At 37.4% G+C, this 22733-nt stretch overlaps 1 protein-coding gene across 1 annotated transcript in view; it reads right to left on the bottom strand.

The window, feature by feature from the left end:
* The window catches only part of IMPG1 (interphotoreceptor matrix proteoglycan 1), a 62254-nt gene that overhangs the window by 17433 nt on the left and 22088 nt on the right, over positions 1-22733 (bottom strand). Inside the window, exons 7-12 of the mRNA XM_014949304.1 lie at positions 14226-14372; positions 12815-12873; positions 11176-11196; positions 9419-9672; positions 7825-7901; positions 6813-7350 (exon numbers count right to left, since the gene is read on the bottom strand). Coding sequence (XP_014804790.1) covers positions 6813-7350; positions 7825-7901; positions 9419-9672; positions 11176-11196; positions 12815-12873; positions 14226-14372 — 1096 coding nt within the window. The remainder of the gene's footprint in view (positions 1-6812; positions 7351-7824; positions 7902-9418; positions 9673-11175; positions 11197-12814; positions 12874-14225; positions 14373-22733) is intronic.

Raw genomic sequence — 22733 nt, 5'->3', positions numbered from 1 at the left:
GCCATTTTCTGTTTCATTAAGGACTTTCTTTACTGCAATTAGGTATCTGCTAACGGTTTTCTCATTGAAGGTTTTTTTTTTGTTTGTTTGTTTGTTTAAAGCTTTGAAAGAATGCAATGAATACATTTAATATTAGATTTTTAAAAACTTTTTCAGCTTCAAAGTAGTCATTTAAGTACAACAGGTGGAAATACAGTAGATAGACAGCTAATTGGGTAAGCTTTACTTTATAGACCTGTGTCAAATACACAGATTGAGAGACTTGACTGTTAAATTTTAACAACTGTCTTTTGCATTCTTATGTTTCAGCAGTTCTAAAGGATGAAGTATTTCAGAAACATGTAAGTGCTTTGGCATAGCTGGTGTTTAAAGCATCCCCGGAGCTCTGAGTAGCAATGTCTGACCTTCCTCCTGCACTGAAACTCTGCGACCGAATTCTCTGTGGGGAAAGAGCCTGGAGAGCCATTGAGAATCTGTTACACCTGGGTCTGAACCATCCTCCCACCGCAATTTCTGCGCTGATTCAGGAGCTGCTGCACCTGGTTAAGGTAATGGTTCTGCCTCTCTAAGCTGAGACTCAGAAAAAAGATGCAGAAACATCCATTTGTCTCACCTCTCTTCTGACCACAGCAGAAGAAAAGTCGGTATTTCCATCTTCTTTGCTTTAGGCAGTTAATAGTATTCACACTTGTAATTAAGGCATTATAAAGTTGGATGTTCAGGCAGTATTCCTGAGTTTTATAAAAATACTAAGCAGACAAGTGTATAATTAGATACCTTGTATGGACAGTAAGTCAGTGCTAGGTTATTTCCATAACATGGCAGGTCACTTTTACCATTTACAGAACCTTTACCTCATCTGCTACTGAGATTGCTAGATAAAAGGAGGTTTGAATGCTCAAGCACTTTAAAAGTCAGTTTTCTGATTAAAGTCCTCACTGAAGAAATGATCCAATTAGGTGTATTAGTAAGTACATTTACAATGAAAACATTAAAAATGCAGGAAGCTGGTGTGACTATTATTTATTGTAAGCTATTTTCTATTGAAGTTCTGCACTATTTGCTCCCATAGTAAAATCATATTAAAATATATCTTAAACAAGTAAGATACCATGCTAAATTGAGAAGTCTGGACTTGATTGGTATTCACCCCAATAAATTAAATGGAGAAACAAAACTGAGCAGCAGTGAATTTGCAAATATGAATACACTTCTATAAAGGAACGGAATCAAAGCTGAGTAAGAAACATCTAGCTTAAAACCATCACTTCAGGGGGAGTCTTATTCCCTTATGCCCATTGGTGACCAGTCTACAATTAAATTTGAAAAATTTACTTTGCAAAGAAAAATGACAAAGTATGAAACAAAAAATTCTCTGTGAAAATAACCTAAAGATTTACAAACACCTGGAAACATAAAGAAGCATCCTTTTAAATTTTGCAACTACTGTTGCATTCCACTGTAATGATTTTGGAGCTCCCCAAAGGGAGAACCTGGAATACTATTTTTGATTTATTTTACTTTACAATAATTAGACACAAAATCTGCCAGGTTACAGTGCCTACCCTTCAGAATTGAAAATACCCTTCAAATCCCTGGCTGCTTTCTCTATTTTTCTCAACTGTATGATAGGGAAAAAAAAGAGCAGACTTTTGTAGGTGATGTGACCATCAGACAATGTTGTGGTATTGAAGTTTATTAGATTGCAAAATGGTAAAAACAAAATAGAAGTCACACGTTGTAAATTCAAGTAATGTGTTGACGCAAGGACCTAAAAAGAAGACAAGACAAATATGAAATTAGCAAGTTAAAACCCATGACTCTCTTAAAATCTTGTTATCACATGAGCACTTTAAGATATGCCAAGAAAAACAAATCCACTGAATATAATTTTTTTTTCATACTATATAGTCACTTGTGTGTGAAAACTATGGGATTAATGGAATGAAAGTCACAGAGTGAGGAATATTTTATTCTTCTAAACTGTTGTGCCTTCGATGGAGGCAACCTGATTTTTCTACTAGTTTTGCAATGAAGCAAGTGACTCAGAGATGGAAGGACACGTTTAACTGGGAAGATCCTACTGGTTTTACACTGTGTTGCATTGTAAGAACACATTTCAGTTTTAGTGATATTGATAATGACTTTGGACCAGATGCCTTAGTGCTGTCTTGGTTTGTTAAATTCTTCTGTCCTGTTTGGATTCTGAACCTGAGAAGCTTCTAAGAGCCAGAGCACTGTTGTTAGGGTCCAGGCAGTTTAAACTTTAAAACCAGCAATAACTACACAGTGTGGTAAAAAATTGATTCATGCAGCCTTCAGCTGTATGTTTGCTTTGAAATTCCCTGAGACTTTCATGTAAAAGTGGGGTGCAGAGGTCTTAAGGCACATGTTAGTTTCTCAAAAAATGACATTTAAATAAATAGTTGGGATGGTTGTCCTGTAAAATGTTTGGATTAAGGTAAATCAACTGCATTTAACTTCTGTTAACAGTTGATGGGTAGTGATAACAGAAAGATGAAATATTATTTGGTACTGTAACAAAAAAGGAGTCCCTGATCATAGATGATCCAAGACAAGTTTAGGCAGGTCTCCAGCCACTGCTCTGGGATACGTATAAATTTAGGGGAAAGGACTGAAATGTATTATTGCTAAAGCATTTTTCCAACCTCATTCCTCCTGATCTCTAGAAAAAATAAATCAAAATAATGGTAAGTTTTACTGAAAGGCATTGTTTAGGAATTGAAATCTTCAGGTATGAAGATGTCACTCATGAGTAGTCACAGAATGGTTTGGCTTGGAAGGAACCTTAAAGATCATCTAATTCCTGCCATGGGCAGGGACCCCTCCCACTAGTTTCCTGCCATGGGCAGGGACACCTCCCACTAGTTTTCTCTCAGTTTCCCCCAGCAGGTTTGGCTATGCCAACAATATCCTCCTCCCACTTTCCTTGAAAGCTCATCATTCCAAATGTCATGGCAATAAAGATAGTAATTAAAGGAATATTTGGCCGTGTATAAAATTTTCACTATAAACTCAGTTACCTAGTATTGGCACCACTACTATAAAAGTATTGTATCCTGCAATACTTTAATTTAAAAAAAACCACCAACTAGGGAAGAATGAAAAAGAAACCTAAACATGTAAATGCAATAAAATGGACAAGAACTTAACTCATTTTCACCCAGGTTTGGTTTAATCGTGGTCTTTCTGATGGACATAATGATCTTACCATTCTACAGAAAACAAGAACCTAACTCATTTTCATCCAGGTTTGGTTTAATAATATTCTTTCTGATGGACTTAATGATCTTACCATTCTACAGAACGAAAGTGAAACTTCTGCCTCCTCCTATCTTACCCCTGGCTACCATTGCTTGAAATTGTGTTTAATCCTTTCCTCTATATACCTTCCTATAAAGTTGCATCGAGAAAGCAATGTTAAGAACGTATTGGAAAAAATGCTGTTATCTTTTTTCTTTTTCTTTAAACTGTAATCTGCAAATAGATGAGATCTATCCTGGCAGCAGTTTTGCACATTCTAGATTTTCACAAACAGAAAAGCCATTAAATTTAGTCTAAACATTATTGCAAATTTGCCTCCATTAAAGATTTTTATGTCTTTTTGCCTGTTAGTCTTAAATACTCTGGCATCTTTAACACTGAATAACGTGCAGCTTAAATGGATATTAGCATCAGCCCCATCTGTGAGCGGCATCTCATGCGTGTCTGAGGGAATCAAAGCTGGAAGACCAAGCCCTCTCTGGAGCTGGAACACACAAACCTCCATCCCGAGGTGTGATTCAGAGCACGCAAGTTACAACTTGCCTATAATTGTCTAGGACAGATGGCACGAGTTATCCCCTAACAAGGAATTCACTATTAAAAATGCCAGGCTGAGCAAAAATCAATCTTCTTATGCTAGAATGATACCGTATCCTCTGAAGAGAGGACTGTAATAATTTCAGAAAATCAAAATTTGAGTGCTGTTTGATCGTAACAAGGTATTTCTCAAAGGCAGCAAGGCCACCGATTTTTAATGAGTGAAGGGAATGCATTATTTAGGGCATGTTAGTCTCAGCAGTGCCACTATTTGCTTCCAACTGGACTCTATGACATGTAAACTTTGTTAACTTCATTCATTTATAACATGGCAAAGGGCAATCTTACACCCTCAGCCTAAAAATCTGTATCATTTGTTTTAAATTATTTTTCTTATTTTACTACTGCACTGGTCAAAGGGGACATCATCAAGGGAATGCTAATTATAGGAGGAATGATAGCATTTGGAAAACAGAGGTACCAAAGGATATTTAGCTTTGAGAGTCTAAAAGGGAGCATGTGAGGTACATGAGACTTAGTAACTGTGTCTGGGGAAGAGACTGAAGAGTAAAAAGTACAAGTGACCAAGTGGCAGAGCACTGAGGTACATCTTCCTGCTATCTACACAGGTGGAGAATAAGGTGTTCAGTTTTTTTCATTATACACCTAGCTCAAAAGATTTGCCTCTGGAAAAGCAAATTTTTTTTAGCTGAAATATAAAACGTTTTCTGTACTTCACACAGTAATTCCAATGAGTCATTTCAATTAGCAATTGCATATAAAGTAAAGCTTCACCTGTGCATTTACATTGTGTATTTGGCTGTGCACGAACAAGAAATCATATTTGAAGGAAGCAAAGCCTAACCTTAAAGTAGAACTGAAGTGATTGGATAGGTTAATAATTTCAACAAGGGATGTGTTAGATCAGGAAAATAGATAGTATTCTGTTTGTCTCATACCTTTTCGCTTGGATTAGTGATTTCATTTTAGCATTTTTAAGTACGTTTTGAAGATGCAATGCAGGTTTTGTTCTGTTCAGTTGTTCCTGCTATTCCCAGCACAGAGATGGCTGAGCAGCAGATGGGCATTAGATTTTGGCCAATCACATACAGTAACATCTTTAGGACACCTGTAGTACTCCAAATTCACAAGTCTAACTTTATCTCAACAGTGAACATTACTATCAACTTTTGCTTTAATCTGACGTATCATAATATGGGCCTGCCAAAACTTTTGCATTCAGCTTCATCTTCAATTGCCAGATAATTTTTAGGCTAATCAATACCCTATATAATGCTTGAGAAAAATGATGCAGCCAGACCTACCTGTTCACTTCTCCAAGCATCAGACTGAAGCAGCACCTCCATGAAAAGCATTCTTTGCACATCTGAAGCTGGAAGTGACTAGTGAAGGGGCACAGGGAGGAGCTGATGGGGGAGAATGTTGAGAAAAGCCTGTCAGTTTATGGTCAAAGAAACATAAGAAAAACAGAAAAAACATGCGAGGAAACAGAGGAGTTCTTACCCTGTATTACCATCGATGTGAAAAAACTGGTGAGTGCTCCTGGCACAAAGAACGGGTGAATTCCAGTTCTGGGAACATCCAGAGTGGTTCTTGCAAGAGGTGATGGAGTTCTCTTTTCCATGACCGTGCTGTTTATGCCAAATAGAAAGCTATGCTAAGCACAGACGGTGCTTCGGCAGCTCCGGATGAAGCAGAGGCAGAAAGAATCCCCAAACATCCAGAAAAATGAATTTTTCTAGAGATTGCTTAGCAACAGCAGTGAGTGAGGAGTGTACAACTGAATTAACTGTTGGGCAGGAGGGAGATATCAAAGACCACTCACAATAAGTCTGTGTGAACATGAGAGCAATTACGGAAATTAATGAGGTTCTTATCAATTCTACATATAGAGATGTCACCACCATCTACTCCTCATCAGTGTTTTTTTTTCTCACAGAAAAAAACTCCATGACACACCGTGCAGAGTCTTCTCTTCTCAAAGTCTTTCTTGAGAGCTGAAGGATGATCCAGGCTGGTGAGACTGAGATGTAGTACACCAGAAGAGCTCAAGTATGTTACCACTAGCTTTATTTTGTCTTATACTTCTGTCTTATACTTCTGTCTTATACTTCTCCAGAAATATTGCTTTCTCTATGATGGTCAGGATTTGGGGATAACCATTTACCTGGGCTGTATAATTTGCTAGTAGCTACACAATTAAAACAAATACAAATTAAAACTCTTTTCACTGTTTAGGAAGTATAAGGATATCATTATTATTGTTACAGACTTCATGAACTCTTGTATCTGTTTATACGTTTGTTTGCGTTTGTTTTACTGCTGAAATTTTCTTGGTCTTTGCAACAACCTGTCTAATATGTCACACAAGTGGCTTCTTTTCTGAGTGGTCACAGGAAGATTGCAAAGAGAGGGAGAAGTAATTTAGCCATACAGAAGAGATATCGTGAATCAAACGTTTTAAAAATAATTTTTAAAGAGTTTTTCACAATCATCACACCTGTAGATACGTAAACTTTTCTGACTCATGGTACTCTTTGCTTGGAATAAATTATTTCATGATACTCTTGCTGCTATCATCCAGATCTGTCTGTAGAAACCAAAGTAATTTGCCTTCAATGTTTTAAATACCAGAATTTTTGGTGTTAGCCTGGGATTTCCATTGGTTTTCTTTTTTTTTTCTGACATGTCTTTTTGCTCTGCCTTTTTGAAGTTTTACCATAATACCCTGTAGAAAGTGTGCATTTGTTTTTGAATTGGGTTTTTTCCCCCCTCTTTGACAACCTTGAAGTCGGGTACATTAGTATTTTCCCAAAGTGGGCATCAGAAATGTAATTGTTTCACCTTTGGTCCGGAAAAAATGCTGTCACAACCAAAAGGAGTACTTACTGTGCTTATACATGACTGTATGTGTAATAACAACTGGATCTTCCCTGCTCTTTCTTATGGAAAAATCTTTTGTGTCTTACCTTGTCCAGACGGACTATCTTGGTCAGCTTCCTTGAAAGGTGGTTCTGTTGTATCACTCAGTTCTTTCTTCTCCTCAGCCTCATAAGTCTCATCTCTGGCTTGTAGGAGGTTAGGTGGGGTAAAGCTACTTGTGGTATAAACTGCCAGGACGGTGGCCTGCTCTGTTGGAAGCTCGTAGCCATCGGTGATTAAGTCATTGCCAGCAGAATCATCTGCTGGAGGAGGCAAATAGGAATCCTCTGGGTTTGGAGGACTGCTGGTGCTAACCAGAGCGTTGAAAGGCACTGTGAAACTTTGGTGGTCAGTAGTGATACCTTCTGTGTATGGACGAGATCTGTCCTGAAATGGTTCTCTGGAGGGTTTGGTAGGGAACACGGGTTCAGATGTAATAAAATTATTAAAGTCTTCAGGAGCACCGATCTCTGCACTTAGCACAGGGATTCCAGTTGTAAATTCATTGGCCAAGGTGTCTTCTGTTTGGTCCATGGTTGCTGGGCTGGGGTAACCTAGTGGGAGTTCCAGACTCACGGAGTCCTCCTGAAAAAGTTTTTTAAAGGTAGCTTTCGTTACTATGTTTAACTTCATTACTAAAAAGGCCAATAATCTTTAGCCACAGGAGCTTGCAAACAGCATGAAGTCATGGGATGTATAAAATGTTTGGCATGTGCATGTGATCTTAGTCACATTGCCTGTAATTTAAAAAAATGGGCAAAGAAAGATGACCTTCACTATCTCTGTAAATTGCCCTCCTTCTGTCATTAAGGTGCACTATTGAACTGGTGAGACATTGTTTACTTTGTAATTAACACTGGAAAAGGTAATCAAGCGGTAATATTTGCCTGTAAACAGCTCTAAACACTATCTCTGTTGCAGTATAACAGCACAACAGTCATCTTTACATGCGTATTTTAGCATAAGAGCCTTTTTCTGTGTATTTATGTACAACTTAACACTGTTTAACTTCATTTCTCATGGAGAAATAAATAAATATAACAACCAATATTAGCTTACCAAATCAGGGCCTGCCAGAGGAATAGTGACAATTCCCTGGATATCATTATCGAAATCACTAGGTGGTACAATAGATTCTGGGAAAAAAAAAGAAAAAAAAGAAAAAAATAGAGAGAGCGCACAATATGTCAGCAGTGCCACTTGAAAACTGATCAAAGCACATCAATTCAGAAAAAAAGAGTATTAAAACTATTCTCCATCCAAAAATTATTTTAAAAAATACATGTTAAGAAGAAAGAGGCATAAATTTCATTTAATCTGGCCATTCTGAGGAAAAAATGAGTTTCCTATGCAGTACTCTTTGTACTCTTTGTTTAGTATAAATGGGATAGGTCTGCAGAGAGCTGAACCACGGCTGAATGCTTAAAATCAGCTGAAGTATTAACTACTCAGTTAAATCCGCATGGGCGAAGATGAGTCATTATATTGTGTTGATCATTAAGCCTAAATTCTTTTCAGTTTTACCCAGAGTCCACACCACTTACACTCGCTGCTTTGGCTCTAGTGCCCAGTTGCTCTTTCACCCCCTCAAAGGAGCTCTTCAAACATACTTGCATGCAAGCTATTTTTCTAAAACTGGTTATTAAAAATAACTAGTGGGGAAAAGTTGATTAAAATAGTCATTATTAAAGTCTTCTATATCCATGCTTTTTTTCCTTGGGACTTTTAATCCACATTAAAATACGATACTTTAGTCTTACACAAAGTATTAGTTCATCTAAATTGTTTTTTTTGCAAAATTAGTTCATGTAAATATATTTTTTGGCCAAAAAAAATGCTACTGCTTGTGAATTAAACACTACAGCTAAAATTTGGTGTGTGTTTTAAGATTTTTTTTTTTGCAAATCTAGGTATAAAAAAATATTTAAAATTATTTTGCCCATTTTTAATCCACTTCCCCAAAACTAGGGCTATGCTAGCTTTGAAAAAATCAATTGGTGGACTAGAAGGGGATATTTATTAGCTGGATTACTGACCAGGATGCAGCCTTTCAACCTTTTTCTGGGGGTCTGCACATGCATCCTGTCATCTATGGTGCCTTGGTGTTTTGGAGAGCAAAATATGCCTTCACAGAGTGATTTGCATCCCTGATTTTAACTGGGAATCTAATGCTCTTTAAGGTGTCTGTCTCTGATTTCACTGGGAGGTTAGATGGCTCTCTTAAAATTGAGACTTAGATTTCAGAAAGCAAAATTCATGTTAGAGGAAGTCCTCACTTTTTTCCTTATAATGGGATATAGTGTGTACTGGGATATACTGGGAAATTAGAATTATATAGTGATTATTCACAGTCTTTCCTTTTTTTATTTTTATTTTTTCTCCTCTTATTTGCCTTAGTGTGCAAAATACCCAGCTTTTCTAAGCTAACAACCAAGAAATAGATCCTCCAACGTGACTGGAAGTCGGTCTGTATAATTGTAAACACACATTTTGTTATAAAATTTAACTTTGATCTGTGCCTATAACTTTGGATGCTATGGGATACATCCAATGGAAAGAATTTGTTAGAGAAGCAAAGGAGACCTTACTGAAAGTGCATCAGTTTGAAAGGGCAAGGTTCATACCTGTGCCTGGCACCAGCCTGTCTACTCACCATCAGTAAACTGGAGTGTTCCCAGGTCCATCGGCAAGGACTGGTCTTCGTGGAGCGCAATGGCGACCAGCTGCTGAAGGTCTGTCACTGTGAGTTTGGTGGCTGATATCTCCCTCTCTTCCTTTGGAGAAAGTGGGATTTTTTCATTTTCGACCTTATTGGATCCAATGGTGGAGATGTCATCTGCCGTGCTTTTGATTTCCGAGCCGTCTCTCTCAAAGTTCACCACGTATCGTGCTATGGTGCTGCTTGATCTGCAAGAAGGTGCAAAAATGCTCAGTGCAGCAAAATCAGTCACTAGCTGCAGACTGATTTTAAAAACAAACAAATAAACAAAGTAAATATAGGCAACCATATATATTATTCTCTGTAAAAACAATGCAGATATACTTCTTTCTAACGTGATAGTCATCTTCAAATGACTTTTGTTGTACCTAAGTCTTTTTTTCTTCTATGCATAATTTTTAATAAAAATTCCAGGATTGAAGAAAATTATAAAAAATATTCTAATATAATGTAGTTTAATCTGTCTACTCAGGAACCTATGAAAAGGGATTTGACAGGTTCATACAACTACAGGTAAGCAAAAATCCTGTCACATCTGGGGCAATTTTTTACTCATTTTTGAAGCACTGCAAGAAAGTTAGCTAATGTGGAGGGAAATCGCTTTTCACAATGGGATTTGGCTTTTCCAAGTCCAAATGAATGTGTACAGCTTCTCCCTAGATGTTCCTGTTTAACAGATGTCTCAAATTTTCACAGTTGTTCATACATCACTTTTGATAAATGCTAAATTCACCTAATTTAAATGAAAAATAATGAGTACATTGTAAAAAAATTGTAGTCCAGTGTGTTGCTTTTTATAATATCAAATAACGGAGAGAGGAATTTCACTTTATCTTTGTTCATACATCACTTTTGATAAATGCTAACTTCACTTAATTAAAATGAAAAATAATGAGTACATTGTAAAAGAAATTGTAGTCCAATGTGTTGCTTTTTATAATATCAAATAACCGGAGAGAGAGGAATTTCACTTTATCAAGTATGTGCTACGTATTTACATTTATATGACATTGCAAGAATTCAGGAAAAGCATTAGACAATTCTTTCTTTTAAACTAGGAGTAAAAGAGAAATTCTGGGAACTGCTCGACAAATTGTTCCCCAGCAGCACTTTTAGGCAACAACCAAAGACTCTGTAGCTGTTTGTATTTCCAGTCAAAAGCTCCCTGCATTTTATCAAGCTGGTAACTGATCTCTTTGCCATTCTCTCTGGCCTGATAATGGAGGCAACAAATCAAATTCTACATTATTACTGAAGATAATGTGCATATGGGAATATAGTTAGGAAACAGAAGACCAAAAATGGAAATTTAAATATGAAGATTTCCTTTTTTTTTTTTTTCTTCCTTTCCGTTTATGTCTGAGAGAGATTTCTACAAATCTGAACATGAATCTTCGTCTTTTTTTTTTTTTTTTTTTCTCCTTTCCGTTTATGTCTGAGAGAGAACATGAACATGAATCTTCATAGGTCAAACAATTTTCTTTCCTTCAGAGAGATCCTTACAAAATTTGATTACAAGAACATTTCAGATTAAGGTAAAAGCTGTCCCTGCTGCTTTTTATCACAGATTTGGCACTTAGGCAGAACACAAATCAATTCACATTAAGCTGCAGAACATTCATTGATGTGTCTATCTACATCTAATAGCCTACAAAATGATTAATCTTAATTATGAATTACAGAGAAATTACCCATCTTTCTCCTTCTTCTGTCTTCATTTCATCATAGAAGAAAGGATGTGATAAAGGATTGCAAAAGAAAGAAAAAAACAAATATTCATTTATACTTGTAAATCAATCAGTCGTACATCAAAAACATATTTTAACAATTTATCTTATCTTCTATGTGTCATCTATAGTTTTTATCTCTGTGTGAAAATAACAACCTACTCTCCATCATTTCACTGGAAATCTCCATGTTTTGAGTTGGGAAACAGGAATTTTTTTTTATCTTGATAGTTTGAAATATCTGCTTTCCTATTTCCCACTGCAAAGGGTGCAATTTGAGCACAGTCATTGCTGATCTATATCTTTATGGTGGCAATGAACACCTGTGACAGCAGTAACCACTCTTACTGGGGCCACACATGGTGCCTACTCAGATCCCAGTCACAGAGGTAACTTAACCTATTAATTACCTCTGGGAGATTCTCAGGTGCTAATTACATTCCTAGGTGATAAGAAGCAATCCTGGGCTCCCACACTGATGATTGTACTTTCATATCAGCTCCTAAAACCAAGATGCTAAACAGAAACGGATCCCAGATCTCCTCGAGTCACAACTGGAAGAGATTAATTATTGCAAGTTGTAACTCTGAGAGGCTGCTACAGATTTTCTCTGCTTGTTCTACAGTAGCCAGCTTTTTCTTTTCTTACCGTCATTATCAAAATGTAAGTAACTACTTTTTGCTCTATTTTTGCTCTCCTTTCCCCCAGCAATTTTACAGAAAGAAAAACTAGGAAGAAGTATGCTCTTGTCTAAAATGGTATTGCAATATGAATGTTCTTTCACATATATTAAATAGTACTAGAAGGACCAAATGTTCCTGATGCTGTGCCATAAGAAAACAAGAATTTGTCTTTTTTCCTGCTCTTTATACCCTTTCAGTTTTATGGTATTTCTTGCTATTAGTAAGAAATGTTTTTCCCTTGATTCTTTTCACAATGTGCTCTTATCTATAGCAGCATAACCATATCAAACGCTCTGTTTTTGGTCCCCCCTCCCCTACAGATTCTTTGTTGAAAAAATACACAGAAGCTTGTATTAGTAAACGTTAGTTTACTAATTAGTAAAAATACAAGGAAGCCAAAACTAAAATAAATGGCAAGGCAGAATACAAATTTATTTAAAAAAATGAAACATTTCTAGGTGTTTCCAAGGTGTGCCAAACAATTATTGGAAAAGTTTGGTAGATGTGAACTCCTGCAACCTTGTCTTGCCAAGGCAATTTCACTGTGGTCTATGAAGAGCACAGAATCCATGCACAAAAAAGAAAGTAGTCACCTAAATAATCATACTCCTAACTCTCTTTTCCTTGTCATTTGAGAAAGTCCTTAATACAATGTTACAGGCAAACATTTTCAAAGTAATTACTGATTATTTCGCCCCTCAGGGAATTCAATCTACTTCTTGGTAATTCAAAAACCTCATAGTCTCACTTGGGATGTGTTTGTCCTTCTCTCCACAGAAATCTTCTCTTCCCAGAAATCTATTTTCTTCTTATAGCAATATACATCCCACTATTATGTAGCTCCCTTCATTATGAAGGGAAAGAAGGAAGAGGAGAATTCTAGTAGCCAGTGGAAAAATGAGTCCTGTTTTCTTACTTACTTAAATCCTAATACGCGGATTTCCTTGAATCCTGGAAGTTTCTCAAATATTTTTTGCATCTGCAGAAAAACATTAAAATTACGAATTCAACGTAAGTTCTACTGCTAAAAAGCAAGCACTGTTTGATTATCTAGACAACACCTTTCATATTTCAGAAAGAGCTTTAGGAAACAGTCTCAACTGCTCTCTTTGTGCTACCATCATTGCTCAACTTAAACACAATGTTTGGTTTGTGTATGCTGCCTGTGTTACCTCCTAATAGGCAAAATGAAGTACAAAATATAGCTATTTTTTAGTAATGTAATTATGTAAATCAGCGATAATCTAGTTCACAATAGAGGAATTCAAACAACAAGAATCAAATGTTTTTCTCATTTTCAGCAATTTTGGTTCATGAATAATTTTGTGATTCAAGTAATTATTTTGAAATACTAACCAAATACAGATGGATTTAGATTATTTGACAAATCATTTAAAATTCAACAGTTTTAACTGTCTTGTACAAATAGAATAACTTCAAATATTTCAAATTCTAATGTAAACAATTGTACAACTACATGGTTTTGACCAGAAGAGACAATATCAAGAATAAACAATGAGCAGAAAAGGTAAATTCTGTATGTGTTTTTCAGACTTTACAAGAGTGTTTTTATCAGCAGCTCAAGAATTAACAACGTGTTGAGATCCAGCTGATTGATCTTTTGGTCTTTTCTAATTGCAGCAACATCTATACAGCTAAGTGAAATGAAATATTTTATGTACACCTTTTATGTACTGAAACTGAATCAGGATAGTGAAATAGCTTGCACTAAGGAATGCTCATAAAACTGATGAGAAGCTTTGGTTAATTTTATGAAGAAAACCTTTTGGGAACCTCAAGTCATTAACTGCTATCTATTAAACTGATAGCTGAACATTCAGTTAATGTTATTAATTATATGAAAACACCACAGATGTTCCAGTACTTATAGAAACCGTGGTAATACACAACAAAATGACTGGAAGTGCTTTGAAGAATAGTTCAGACAATAGTAGCTAATTACTTTTAACATTTTATATTACATTTCTCATTAGGTTTATTGTAAAAAATTAAATTATGACAAAGTACTGTCCATAAATTCCTGATTAAACCCAAATGATATTCCTAAAGTTGCTCTGCTCATGAGTTATCTGAGGCTCTACTGGTAACGAAGATGTTGGCTTGTTAGCTTGGAGGCTGAACAGATGGCTCCGATGAGGGGAAATGCTGGATGTACACAAAGGAAACCTGAAGGTCTTGAGACAATAGGAATTACCTGTTTTTAATGAAGGCAGTAGATTCTATTTCTGATTCACAGTGAAGGTAGTTTCATATTATGAATATCAGTCAAAATACAAAGCCAATATTGTGGCATTCATTCATCCTCCTTACCTGTAGCTGAAATTTGGCAGCGAGTTGTCGGTACTGCGGGGAGTTGGGATCATTGAGTTCAGCTGTGTACTCCTGGTCAGTGAGGGTGACACTGAACTCTACCATTTGCTCCACTGGCAGTTCTGGGACTGTATTTGTTCCCAGCTCCTGGAAAAGAAGAGGAGAGGAAAAAAGGAGAGAAATAAAAATAAAAAGTGATTTCCACCCCCCCTCATTTCAATACTTAATATGTTGAAGTGTTCCCTTTCAAACCTGTCCCCAAAGTAACTTTCTGAACCATACCCTACAAAAGGTGTGGGTTTTTAGCCAAATCTGTTGGCTTAACTCTTCTGCCTTTGCAAACAAGTTTCTCTTGCTGTGACTTGAAAGTTTGATATGTATATGCTTGAAAGCCTTTGATATGCATAAATGAAGGTGATGAAGAGAAATGAGCCCCATTTCTTGCACAGAGACTGTTACCTTCTTATTCCATCATCATTAAAATCATACAGCTTTATGTGCTACTTTGGAGGAAAGAGAGTGACGTCAAGGAAAGTGACAAGCAAATGTTAAAAGCTGGTTGGTTTCCTACCCATGGTCAACACGACTATTTCATGTTCAGGGGTTTGCATTTCTCTTTTCCTGATAATAAAGTAGCATTAGCCCTACCTGTGTTATGCCTTTTACAGTGCAGCTGACTTCACTGCTATTAAAAGTCCTCTTATTTTGTGGCTTTTTGAGGAGCTGCTCTAGAAGTGCAAATGTTTTAGAAACTGAAGAAACGAAATCTCAGGGAAAATGCAAAGGGCCGGCTCCCACCTGGGTCCCCTCAGCAGCCGGGCCCAACTGAGGCCCTGGCGAGGTCTTGAGGGAGGTTCCAGAGGGAGGTTCCAGAAGGTTCTCCACAGCTGCTCTGAGGCCAGGGCCACCTCCCTGTCACCCCCAGTATCCAGGACAGGGAAAATAAGAAAATACCAGCCCCTCTGCTCACCCCCAGCCCTCCCACATAACCTGTGGTGGAGGGTATAGCCCCGGTGCCATGCTGCATAACTGCTCTGAGGAGACACCAGCAGACATCCCCTGTTTGACTGGCAGGAGAAAGGCAAGAAGGTCCAGTCCTATCCCCGGTGCTGTGGAAAGCTCAGACGGTAGGCATCTTTACAGTATTTGATGAAAGGTTACAAAATGGTGCAAAATAGGCAATGGGAGCCCCATTAAAAGAATGAAGACTCTGCCTAAAAGCTGCTTGCTGTATTTTTATACTTTCTACTGGGTATGAAAGAAAAAGAAGAGGTGAGTGAAAAAGTGGGACAGGAGAAGAGGCTGCCCTCACCTTCACAGGCGTCTTCGTGTCGTTAACAATCTCGTTGAGCAGCGTGCCGTTGGGTACTGGTGCGTATGGAGAGAGGGATGTGCCGGGGGACCCTGGCGGGGTTTAAAATCAGGCAAGAACAGGTTTGCATATAAAAAAACCCAAACCTTCCACTTTCTGTGTCGATCAGGTGTTAGCTCACTGGCAAAAGTGGCACTGACTAGGCAGGAATGAAATTGTGTGAATTAAATAATAATATTTGATCGTTTCCTGTCATACTGTATTCTATATCACCAAACGTCTAAGCTTGATTTTAGCAATTGAGATCTTTGTCTCTGTGGTCACCACCTTTCTTTAGGGATCACTTTAAAGTAATCTTTAAACTTAAAGAGGCCTCGACAGTGTTTTCCAGCTGGAGGCAAAATTACCAAGCTGGAAATTGATACGAATAAGATTCCATCATATTTAGCCCTCATAAAAATCTGTGTGCAGGATGAACCAAAATGCTCATATTTACAGATTTTTATCACTGCATGGATTTCTAACATTATTTTAAAGAACTGTAGTACACAACAGTGTTGGTAGGTCTAATTGGAATGATCTGCTCAAGTTAATGTCTTGGCATTACTGTGGCTTTCTGGCTAAAGTCATTCTTCGTTTTCTTCCACTTGCTTATTTCAGTTAACAAAATGCAGCAGCTGATGCTCTCTAGATATTATTTCATAACTGAAACAAAATTAGCTCCAGTCTTTATTCTCCTGAAACCAGGAAAACATATCCATTTAAAGACTGTGAAACAAACCTGGAATGCTACATTTGAATAGCAGACAAGCTGTAAAGGAATCACAAAACTCTTACAGATTATTTGTACTAAAGCATTTCCATTTTACTTTACTGAACTTGTCATGCTTCTACTGAGTTCATCAAATTACAGCCTTATGAGATCTATGAATCACTGGTTTTAGCAATTCTCTTTGATGGGCAGATGCAAAGCAAGCGGATTTGATTTTACCTGTAGAAATGGAAGGAATATCTTCCGGCTTTTTGCCACCTGTTTTCTCTGTGGATATTTCATCTTTCCTATCAATCAAATAGAAATGAGTGATATAATGATCAGCATGCTGTACTGGCAATGGCAAAGGTGTAGAAAAAAATGTAGAAATGACCCCTATATTAAGCGTAATTTAAATGAGAGAAGTTATTTCTAATGGAATATTTGATAAGCTGGTTAAACAGGCAGTGGAACAGTAGATCATAATTTATATTCAACAGTTTGTATGTTTCATTTCCTGTGTTTCAATATGGTATTTGCTCTTAAAATGAACAAAAAACCTGATCTGATATACTTCTCCACCAAGGACTACCAGTCCTGTGAGCAGTCTGCTCATGAGGGTTCATGACTGATTTTCTCTGAGCAATCAGAGAGATGGAGTCGCAGAGATGAAATCAGTGCACAGGGTCTGCTTTTTCTCTCTTTGAAGTCTATGAAAGGTTGACCACTGACTAAAATGGCTGCAAGACTTGTGCATTATCTAAACCAGCTATCACTTCTTTTGCTATATCTCACCTTACCAAGATAGTTCAGTGAGGGCTTTGGCTTTCTAATTTTAGAGCCAAAGGACATTTCATGGTTTCGAGGGTGTTTCATGGTTTGGTGTGAGGAGAGGATGGGTGCACTTGCTGTTCAGTTGTCAGCCTGCATTATAATATCATAAGGATGCTTCCACTAATGACAGTTTCAAATCAGATTCCTGAATCAAGATTATTATGAATTGCAGAAATGGTTATGTTTGGATCTGGAGGTAACACTGGTGGGTGGATGCCTGGTCCTCATGGCAGACAGCTGAAAAATGTGGTGGATGTGATGTGTGATGTCTGCCCTGCATCACAGGAATTTTTTTTGGTATTGTTATTATAATATCATAAGGATGCTTCCACTAATGACAGTTTCAAATCAGATTCCTGAATCAAGATTATTATGAATTGCAGAAATGGTTATGTTTGGATCTGGAGGTAACACTGGTGGGTGGATGCCTGGTCCTCATGGCAGACAGCTGAAAAATGTGGTGGATGTGATGTGTGATGTCTGCCCTGCATCACAGGAATTTTTTTTGGTATTGTTGATATTATTTTCTGTTGCAAGTTTTGCTGAAAAAATTTTGGAACTGAGACTATTAGCTTGTCTGACAAGCAGAAGTTGTATGTACATATATATAAGTACTTATATATATAAGTACATTTTATAATAAGTGTGTCAAACATTCCTGCAGTTAAGACCATAGAATAATTTCTGCTCTAAACCCAAATTTTCATTAATTTGTAGCATTTGGAAACATTTAGTTTCTCAGACAAGAATCTTCCAAGCGACATTTTGAGATTTTTCTTTCCTGAAATCGAGGAGTGAAGAATTTCAGTTGTTTGGGGTTCTAAAACCCCTACAACGGTGTGTGTGGAAAAACCCCCACAGCATGAAATAAAAAGCCCAATCATGGAAATACATAAGGATATAATTCCTTAAAGTTTCTATAAAAATAGCTATTATTAAGGCAGTGCACACAGGTGGAGCTTGTGAAAACTGATACGAGTGAAACAATTAAGGCCACCTTTAAATGTGCAGCGTGGTGTTAACCGAGACAATGTGAAGTTTGTAGCATTGACAGAAGAGAAGGCCAGGCTGCATTTCTGCACAGGACCAATCTAGATGTTTAATAACATAAATGAGGAACATGAACAACTCCTGATTTACCACATCCTCTGGATATTTTGTGTGGTGAGAACTAAAGTATTATTTGTCATGTTTTCACGATGTTAACTAATTATATGTTGAGTCTTTAATGGAGACCCGTCTCTTTACATGGCATCTACAGAATATACAAAATGTTTCCCAAACCACACAGTGGTAAAGTCCAACAACACATAATCATGGCTGTCTGTATTTTCAGCTAAAATAGGAGTAATTTCATAGAATTTACTTCACCTTCTGAACTGTGTCTAGGGAAAGCTGTACTATTCACAGAGAGCATAAGAACTCTGAGATCAGTCACATCACTTATTGCCTTGCTGCTGCTGTTTGCACTAGACTGAGTGAAAAGACCTCCCTTTAGACTTTCCAGGGGAGCTTAATTAGGCCCTACATTATTAAAAATACATATCTGAGAAAGAGGAACACTCAAAGCTCCCGTGTCATAATGAATAGATATACCTAAGACCTCTGCGATCATGGGACAGTATAACTTATGAATGGAAAAGATTATTTGCTACACTGGAAAATCTAAGAAAATTTGAAGGAAAAATAATACATTAATCAGAGAAACTGTGGACAATGATTTATCTAGCTGTACTGTAGTATTTATATGCAGAGAGACAGAGTTTGGTATTGTAACTTTAATCCTGCCATTCTCAGGCTTCTGAGCATTGCCAGGAGCGTACTTTTTTCCAAAAGTTCATGAAATAAAGGATCACTTTAGTTAACACTATAATGATCCGTAAAAATAGAGGGGAAAGCCAAAGTGAAGGTATAGAGTTTTCATACTATTGCTTAACGTATCCTCCCAGATAAACTTTTGTTCAGCTCTCCTTTTGAGACAGCTTTCCTTTTGAGATTTATAGTAATTGTGAGTAAACTCTTGTCACACTCCCAGTCAACACTGTGACGCCTCAAAGTGAACGGAAGGCAACTTAGATATTTAACCACCTTAATTATTTGTGATTGGATTACTGTGTACTATGATACATACAGTATACACATCTCTCACAGCACACACCAAGTACACCACAGAGCTATCTGTGTATCTGTTCACATCCAAGCACATCTACACATATATCTTTTTCTTTTTTTTTAAAAAAAAAAAAGGGCAGTTAACATCAAGTGGCAAGGTTCTACTTGTGCTACTTACCTTTCCTGGAAGGTTCTATGTTTTACTCGCTGCGAAAAGATTAAGAAAAACAGCGTTTTACTAGTGGGTGTATCCAACCATTGAGAAGAAGCCTGTTAGCTCTTTTGTTTACTGTACTTTTATGTTTTCCTCCTAACATGTGCCCCCTCCTCTTCCTGAACAATACTTTGCCATTATACAAACAGATGGGGAGGCACTTGGAAGTCTCCCCCAGTTTCTAAATAAATGTCGGTAATCCTTACCCGTTGGATTATTTCCAGGTGCTCCTGGGAATTGCTGAAGTTTTTGCCAATATCGAATATGCAGAAGGTTTCCCTCTGGCAGGCAGTAACCCAGTTCTGATATTCAGAAGTATCGGGAATCCGATCCAGAAAAATCCGAAAAGCTTCCCACACAGCTTCCTGGCAGACTGCGTAAGAAGAAAGGGGCTAGGGATGGATGCTTTGTACCAAAAAGTAATCTTGAAAGCCTTTTTGAAGTGATTTGGGTTTTATACATTTTACTTTGGATTTGGATTTTATACAGTTAAACAAATCCAGCTTCTAGCTATTTTAAGATATTTAAGTCTTTTATATATTTTTGAGTTGACAGTCATTTTTTTATGCTGACTGATTAACCCTCTTTGAGTTAAGGATTGCTTATGTCCCTCATTTTAAAAAAAGAGATTAATTTGAATAAGGAGCAAACACAAAACACACTTCCTTCACCTCAAAGGGACATACATACAAAGGTACATCCTGGATGTTCCAGTGAGAGCAAGCAGGGAGGTAAAGAAAAGAATAATCTAGAAGTCATCATACTTAAATAATTATAATTTTAACTGTATACAAAGGTTCTGTACATTAGTATGGTTAACTATAGACAGAACAAGGTAAACATATTTAAGATTTTTATATTCCCCACACATATAAAAAAATCTTTCAATGGAAAAAAACATTTTAAATGCAGCAGGCTAAAATGATTTGATTATATTCCAAAAATATAGTTTTGATTCTATTCCAAAATTTCCATGTGATTAGTCTTTTAAAAATGACATTCTCAAGCAGGAACATGCTTTTGTGTTTCTTTAAACACCTCTGGAAAATCTGAATGGCTCAGTATAGGTAATGACTCAGTATATGATTCTGTGATTTATGGGTGACTGCCTCTGTCTGTACTTGTTGGTTCCTCTGGTTTTGTGAGAGTCAACAAAGCCAGCTGTATATTTGGCTTTGTGAAAATATAGCATACACTCACTCAAGATGAAGGAAGACACTTCTTGTTGTGTAAAGCTTAATGCTTTTAGAGAAGGGGATTTGCAAACGTATTAGAAAAGCCATTTTAACAAAAACTTCCAAGCAATTTAAAACCTGTTGCCTTTAGCACTTTACTTTGCATAGTTCATTACTGTGAGACGGGACCTTTATTTTCAGTACTTGATACTTCTTTGCCTTAGAGTGAGATAATTATCTGCATTATCTAAAATAACGGTGTCTCTGAGTGCCATCAATTTCTTTAGGTGCTCTCTAAACTTGCTGGAGGAATGTAGTCACCTCGCTGTGTTGGGGCACATGAGTAATAAATACCTCAGGAACAACCTGCCCTCCCAGCAGAGCAGCTGCGTGTGGAGCAGATGTGGTCAGATTATTAAAAAGGAACGGGATGTCTTTGGAAGAGATTTATTCATTAGGAGCTAGCAGTTAAGGCTGCTTTCTGTCGTCGTTTTCTCACAACTCTGTGGTATCTGTCTTTCTGAGCAGTAAGTGCTGAATAAAGATATGCTGCCTGATGAAAAGTAACCCAGTTACCAGGGTTTAGATAAACATGTCACGTGGCTGGCTGAGGAGGTGGTGTAGCTAATTCCATGCTTGCTCTCAGTTTGCCCCAGATGAGGGACTGTCTATGTAAATGAGGGACTGACTTAAGCTACGGTGTGTTATTTCAGAGTTGAAATGCTGCCATTCCAGCGTGGCTACCAGATTACATTTTTGCAAAGGCTTCAAGGGTAATGCTTACATCCCCACGTTTGCACTTCTACCTGTTTTTTTTTTTTCCCATTTCTCACTTTCATCAGGTAAATTAGCTTGCTCAGCTGGGAGGGAAGAAGTTTTGGGTTCTAATCTTTCCGTGATGGAAAGATTTTTTGAGGTTTTAATCAAGGACATTGTAATGGAAAATGTGCAACTATTCAAGGAAGCAGAAATGCCTTTTTTCTTAATGAGGGTACAAATTATTCAGCTGCAGTCATCTGTTCTCTTGCCTACTATTTTGGAATACTCCAGCTTAAACTGAAGAACTGGATAACACCTACTTGGAGAATTTTGTGAGTGTAGGACATTGCCTGAAAAGAGGAGCTGTAAGTTTAAACCTGATTGCACTACAAGACTTTACAAAGCCCAATGACCCACTCCAAACTGATGAGCTGCTCCTCAAAAAGGTGGTAGTAGAAGGTGGTTGCAGTTGCAGTTCTTTGAGTTCTGGTTGATGATACCAGCCAGTACCAGGATAGCCCGATCAGGGACATGGCCAGTGAGTTTTAGGGGCCTTCAGGATTAATTAGTGTTTAAGAAAGGAGCAGCCTCTTTAACACGTTTCAGAATTCTCTCTAATGCCTATTAGGTTGGAGTTCAGTCCCATAGTGAATATTTAATATGTTTGTATCCATAGGAATGGCTGCAGACATTGGTGTAGTTTGTCCATGCTTCCTAGAGCAAGAGAACTGCTGGAGTAAAATTTTTGCAGCTCTACATCCAGGTTTAATTTCAGAGGGAACTACCTGGTTCCCTGAAAGAGCGTTGAGGAGCAGCAAAGTTATATACGTGTATGTGAATGGTTGGAGATCAATATAGAGGACAAACAGATAAGCAAAGTTAATTTAGAGAGCAGATGTTGTCTTAGATACTTGCACCCCTTAAGCGCTGACTAGGTTTTAGAATTAGCTTTGGACCATCTACCTGCAGCACAAAAATATGTGTGTTTTTTTTCTTTTTTTTAAATACAAATTGGAACATCCACAGAATGAAAAGCTGGGAGAGGGAGGAGAAGGAAGAGAGGAACGATCAAAAACTCAGGGCTATTTGCATCATACTTTCTAGGGACCAAAAATTGGAGCGGTAACTCTATAGACTCTCTACTGTCAAGGGAGGAAAATAAAGGGCTGGGGAGGAAAGGGCAGAAACAAAGACATTGCAGACTTTTTGAAAATAAGACTAAAATCTTTTCATGAGCTGTTGGTGATTAGATCAGTATTTGTAGAGTACAAAGGCTGCCACAGACTTACTGTAACTACTGATACATTAACGTATTGGTGCAGTGGCTGATGAATAGTTTCATTATTTGTCG

The sequence above is a fragment of the Calidris pugnax genome, unplaced genomic scaffold, assembly GCF_001431845.1.
Source record: "Calidris pugnax isolate Ruff unplaced genomic scaffold, ASM143184v1 scaffold132, whole genome shotgun sequence".
Lineage (NCBI taxonomy): Eukaryota > Metazoa > Chordata > Aves > Charadriiformes > Scolopacidae > Calidris > Calidris pugnax.
Note: the sequence above shows the minus strand (reverse complement) of the source record. Positions and strands in the feature narration are given on the sequence as shown.